At 43.0% G+C, this 6453-nt stretch overlaps 1 protein-coding gene across 1 annotated transcript; it reads right to left on the bottom strand.

The window, feature by feature from the left end:
• Positions 1 to 2526: 2526 nt before the first annotated feature.
• On the bottom strand, positions 2527 to 3239 carry LOC113565763. Its single transcript, XM_026988849.1, has 3 exons — positions 3135 to 3239; positions 2828 to 3076; positions 2527 to 2770 (listed from the first exon to the last, which is right to left on the bottom strand). The coding sequence occupies exons 1-2, from the start codon at positions 3213 to 3215 to the stop codon at positions 2843 to 2845; spliced, it is 315 nt and encodes a 104-aa protein (XP_026844650.1). The 5' UTR covers positions 3216 to 3239; the 3' UTR covers positions 2527 to 2770; positions 2828 to 2842.
• Between the last annotated feature and the right edge of the window lie 3214 nt (positions 3240 to 6453).

Genomic DNA, 6453 nt, shown 5'->3' with positions numbered 1-6453 from the left:
ATGAACAAGTTACCTTCCATAGTTAACTGCATGGGGAATGGAATTTTTCGAGTCTTATGAATTTCAATTGTGCCTCCCTCGACCAGCCTCGACGGCAGCCAACTTATTCCATTCCCGGCTAATTTTCAACAACTTTCAGATTCTTTTCTGGCGCAAAATTGCGCATGCAGGGGTTTGTGAAATATTTCAGAAATGCAGGCAGGACTACCATGAGAGATATTTCATGGGAAAGGAAGAAACTGTTTAAAAGCGATTGTAAGAAGGGGGCCATATTTGTACAGCATTTTATGGGCTAAGGAACTAGAACTTTTCGGAAGCTTGCTTAAATATCACATTTTCATCAAGATTGGATTATAAGTTCTGTCAGGACTTGTTGAAGTCAAATATCTCAATTTCAATAGCAATTACTGCTAGTACGGCACAGACGGACATACATTTTATAAGCTGTTGCAAAATAAACATTACAAGAAAGTATACAGCACCTGGCATTTAGTACATTCCCAGCTCTTTTATCTCTTTTATTTACACTCAACTCTAGTCTTAATTAAGAGCTATGTTCTGTCTGACACACTCTCACCAGCTGTGTTTGCCGTTTTGCTAGCAAATAAAATTGAATTCAATTTCTCAAAACAATTTCCATGAAGAAAAGACATCTTCATTAAATAATTGAGAGAGAGAGATGCAAACAAAGTGCTGAAGAACCAATACTTATTCCAAATAGTCTGCCCATTGTCTTTCGTTGGCAACTGTAAAATTCCATTTACAGAATCCACAGGCAGACACATCAGAGGCCACATAAACAGGAAATTTTACAGTCGAATGGATTTGATTTTGTCCTATGCCGTATGATACAGGATCTGCATATATAAAGCTGTGAGGCTGGCTTTAATTAAGCTCCAGGCGAAAGGAGATGTGTTCCTTTGGTGGACCCTTCATTTGTGCACTAATTGAAACATATGTATACATATATGCAGGGCTGCCGGCTGCACGGCACGGCACACCCATATAAAATGTAATTCACAAACGAAGATTCATGTTTCTGCAGTCAGTCTCCCAGCTCACTCCCACTCTCAGGTTCGTGCTGGACATAAATCAATGCATCCTGACACAAATTGTACATCCTGCCTGGCCAGAGATGACGACTCTCTGTCTGCAGCTCTATGGATCCCTCTGGCATATGGTTATTTGCCAAGCTCGTTAAATGGAAACTCAATGACAATTCTGTAGGCACACATTTTGAGTGAGTTTTGCATTTAAAGTGCTTCATTGCCTTCAATGCATCTGACATTGTCATGGTTCGTCCTGTCTCTACTACCCCTCTCCTCTCCCTCTCCCTCTCTGAGTGTGCTGTGTGTCTGTTGATGCTGGTGACATGTGCATATTGTGTGTACACAAGCTAAAAGCAATCCACTGAACGGAGTAGGCTTTTAATCACTTGAAAGCATAAACGGCAATTGCTTAAAACGTATTCATTCGCCTGTTAACAATTAGCTCAAAGCTAAATTAGATAGCATCCACTGGGAGTAACAGTTCTCTGACAAGAATCGTCGCACGCACAATAAAAATCAGCTGTCTCAATAGCCCCGTCCACCTTACAGTAATGTATGTGATCGGTTGGCAAAATTGGTTGACACGCTTTTAACGTAACAGCAGAGAAGATCAATTCACTATCCTTCCAATTAATCGTAACACCTTATAAAAATACAACCGAAGGAATTTCTCTACCCAGCAATTTGATGTCTCACCCTGAGTTTTCCGGAGTCACGTACGGGGCCCTGGAAGTGGAAGCCGCAGGCGCCCTCATCATGTTGCGCTATCAGTTCGACGATCAGGAAGTAGAAAACATTTTTGCTTTTTGCTCCTCCAACTTTGTGAAACGATTTATAAAGCCGCAGCAGATTGTCGTTGCCAAGCGCACATCTAAAGAGCCTTCCACCTGATCTAAATCTCACAAGTTCGCCAAAATCTACTGCATGAGCCCAGAAACGGCAAACTAGAGTACGATTTTCTGGAAAACAAAATGATCTAGAGCCCCCTAGACATAGAAGGCGATCTCATTGGATTTTTTTTCTTGTAAAATTGCTAATACTAATTTTAAATTATACAATTCGACTGATTGCGCGCCAACAGCACGAAATGTGCAAAGTTGGCTGCGCATGTTAATGTAAGATGGCGGCTCTGCAAGCTATTTACACAAATGCATAAAAACAAACAAAATTTTGTTACAAGTTACCCATAGGACTAAATATTATTAAGACTTGTTAATCAATACAAATATCGTTCTGCAGCCGTTGTAATAAAATCTGCAAATATATAGTGCATTAACAGCCGCAGCCAGGTTCAATCCAGAAGCTGTTAACGTAACAGCTGATCTAACAGCTTCATTTATCGTGTCGCATCCCTAGCTTGCTCTGTGAAATTCGCGTAGTTTTAAGAAAATAAACTAATAAAATGCCATTGCTTCACTCCATCGTTATCATCATCGATACACACATGCAGACGTAGACGAATTCGCTGGATGTGTGCCACAGCAGCCACTTTTATTGAAGCGCACTGAAATTTGTTTGTATTTTGTTACATTTTGTGTATTTTTGTGTTGGTAATTGTTGATATTATTACAGTAGAGATGCTAGTCCAACGAATCGCACTATCCGTCATAGCTTGGTCCTTGGAAGAGTCTCATGTCGACCATCAATCAATGTCGGCAGCCTCGTGCCATGTGGAGACACTTATACGCTATCACAAGAGACACCCTGGGACACGGACAAAGCTGGGGAAATAGAAGAGGATAATTCACTTATGCCCGACTGTGCGTCAATCCACTTACGTGCCTCCGATGGGGCTAAGCTTCGGATGTATCACATTTGCCAGCAGCCTGCTGCGAGGCCAAAAGTTCAGCGAGGCGCTGGTGGTGGCTACTCTGATAGGCCAACACTTTTTTACGGTTGGTCAGCTTGGTGCGATGACGCTCCTGCAGGGATAGATTGTCCAGAGGCGCATTCAAGTTCGACAATCCATCGAAAGTATCAAAGTCTGCAGTTGGAATGCGATCCCATTCGGGAGCTGGAACCGGAGTCTTATTTACGAAGGTAACTTTAGTAAACGGTTTGAGTAAAAAGCTAACTTGTTCCTACCTCGTAGTTTGTTTGAAGCTCTGCATTGTGAGCGCGTTTCCGACAGTTGAAATGGCTTTCCGTAAACTTAAACGTGGACATTTACAGCAATTTTCTACGAATATTTGTAAATTGTATATTCTTTCGTCGACTCAGGGGTCCCTTAGTGCTGGTATCAAATCGATAACTGGCTCTAATATCTATCGAGACAAATTAAACGTAGGGATGATAAAACAAATTACCATCCAAATTGCCGACCGAACTAAACTAGATCCAGGGAAGGCTGATCCCGCTGCAGTTAAAAGCCTTTTTGCACCTCCCATTCCGAGCCCCATCCAAAAGGCCCCTCGATTATTTATGTACTAAATGCAGATAAAGTTTCCAATTTTAAGGCCTTGCCGTACGGCCGCCAGCCAGCCCGTTCCGGCCGACTCCAGACCTCCTCTATGCACTTTGCAGGCGGCCAAAAAATAAAATTTATTTACAGTTTCCTCTGCCGAAGGCTCCCCCGAAACGAACGAAATGGGGCAGGCCGTAGCGTGGGTAGAGCCCGGAAACTCAGTCACGTTTTGTGGAAAATGGAAATGGTTTGGAATTTACGGCAAAATACAACAGGAAAGAAACAGCAAAAAATAGAAAAAGTGGGAAAGTTGAGAGAAAAGCCAAACTGCAAATGGAGCTGTGCCAGTGGTCCAGTACTAATCGGAGGGAAAGTCTCCTTTTCCATTATGTTTTTCTCTCTTTGGGGTTAGGGGCCTAATGAAATTTTCGTTTTATGGCAAGTGCAGCCAAACTAAATTGCAGGTGAAAGCTTTTTCCCTAAAGTGTGTAGGGTTTTAGGGGAGTACGCCTATAAATGTTTTTTCGAAAAATCACATTTTTGTCGGTCCTTTAATTTGAGTGCCCAAATGGAGGAGCAACGAAAGGCAGTCCCGTAGCCGAGGGCCTCCATAAATAAACAAAAGTTGTAAACCATCTGAAATTCGAGTTGACTCAAAAGCTGTCCGGGCTTGTTGATGCGTCTCGTCTCCCCTCACTGTTTTTTGCCTCTTTGCATTTTATTGCCACTCCACACCACTCCTTGTTTGTGCTGGATAGTGTTGGTGCTTCCATCGGGCCTCCTGCATATTCGGTGTGTGTGCTGTCCGGGAGAAATGCTAGTAAGAGCTACATGGAACATGCTAGTGGTCTCCAAGGGGTCAGAGAGATGTCAACTTGAATTGCGGCCAGCAACAACAAACAGCAACAATGGAATCTTTTCGAAGGGCAGGTACATGTAGGGCTGTGGGCTTCAACTGAAAACTAAGCGGACACAGAATGTGTCTTTCGATGTTTAGAACCTATTTTAATTTGTATCTTTATCTTGAATAAAACTTTTCCTCGAACTTTCAACTCATTTTACGCACGAATCCATCCAATTATACCACTGTCTTCGGCCATAACGTAAGGTTCAACTAGCCATGACTTTTGGGCAACAAAATAACCCGGACATGCTGCCCATTAAGTTGCAACTTTAACATAACACACACATCCATAGACGGGACAGGGATAGAGAGACACAGAGCAGGTGTGACTTAAGCTTCTAACCATACACACTCCTCCCCTCTTCGCCATTACCCCGCACTAATACACTTACTCGAGCGACCAACAAGTCAACAAACATTTTTGTTTCTATTTTTCGCTTTTGTCGTCGCTTTTCAACTTTTGCTCTGTTTTTTTTTTGTGCCCCAACTTTTTGGCGAGCTTTTTAATTCTATATTTTATGCAAGGGGTGGTGGGTTGGCAGAGGGGAGGGCGCTGCTTCAAGCTGTTCTATAATGAAGCCAGCTTCTTGTAGCCGCTGGAAAATATGACAAAATGTTGAGCCAGCGGCGCATATTTTAAGCCTTCCTCCCCAAGCAGCTTAACAACTACACGAGAGACCCCAAACCTCCACCCCCCGGCTTCATTTGGTGGAGACAACCCTCTCCCCTACCAATACCCCGCTGGCTGACAGCGGAAAATGTCAGGAAAATGTTGGCAGCGTTGACTTTTCCGCATGAGTCTGCTGTTTTATTTTATTTAAGCCATTTTTCGGTGCCCTCGCAGCGGAGAACGAGGACTAGTACTAGAGTATGACTATCGCATTCATATTTCTGGCCTTTTACGACTTTTTGTAATCTTTATGGGGGGTTTTGGCTCAGACCAGCTCAGCGCTTTTTACAGCTCAAGGAGTTACGACGCTTATGAGTGCAATTTAAATTCAAAAGCCGCTTAAATTTATTTCGAGCTGCTGCTCAAGATAGATCTGGTCCAGGTCCTGGCCCTAGCTCTGGAGCTGGAGCTGGAGCTGCCGCTGCACTGCACTCACTTAAGTCAATTTTTGTGTTGCAAATTTCACATTTATGACAAGCAATTTAACTTTTTGCCTAATTGCGCGACATGGAAAATTGCCAGCCAACAAGTTGAAAGTCCTGGCCCCTCTATCACCTCTCCCTCTATCTGAATCTGCAGGAAGCCCCAGCGTTGTGTGTGTCCTGATGCTTCATTAAATGTAACTTTTGTCGCCTGTCTCGGAAGGCGGCATAGAAAACTTTTTGTTCCAGCAACAGGATGTGGATAGGGGATTGGTGATGGGATAGGGCCATCCAAGCAGTTCCATGGGGCTCACTAGGAGGGCTAGGCAAATAAAATGGCTCATTAGGATAGTGCAAGTGGAACTTATTGGATTAGTTGCCATGACTGCCTTCGGGGTTGAAGGAAAACTCTGTCATGCGATGCGTTGCGTTGTTCTTTTTTACTTGGGGGAAATCGTTGAGATATTCATGAGGTTGCAGTGGCCCGGGGAGGTGTTGATATATTCAATCTGCTTTTGAATACATTGAGATCTGGACTGTTTTTTGCGCTTTAAGTTCTCGTAACTTACATTTTTTTTACTGGTATATCAAGAATAGTAGATCACAAAATTGTAATCCTGAAATCATAGAACAACCTGGATTCCAGCTTCCTAGTCCTCTAAAGCTGTAGTCTAGCGAAATGGCCCCAGTTCTTTTTGCACTTAAACTTGGAAAACTGAAATTTGCCAACCAATTTGTGAAGTCCAGTTGGTACCGTCTCCCCATTTTCCCCTATTTATTTATGTATATTTCAATGCATAGTAGATTTTTTGTCTTTGGAATAAGTTTTTGCCTAGTGCTTGGCTTAAAAGTTTCAACAACTTTAAACTTTCATGCCAGCTAATCGCGTTGGTGAGACTTGAGTTTGTCGACTTGAGTCTGGTCTATCCCCCAATTAGCCATCCATGGAGCAAGAGCTTCATTTCGCATGCAACTGGAGATGTCTCCAAGTGGAACTGGAAGTC

This window comes from Drosophila persimilis, unplaced genomic scaffold (assembly GCF_003286085.1).
Source record: "Drosophila persimilis strain 14011-0111.01,24,50 unplaced genomic scaffold, DperRS2 tig00000191-arrow-pilon, whole genome shotgun sequence".
Taxonomy (NCBI): domain Eukaryota; kingdom Metazoa; phylum Arthropoda; class Insecta; order Diptera; family Drosophilidae; genus Drosophila; species Drosophila persimilis.
This window is presented reverse-complemented; position numbering and strand designations above follow the sequence as displayed.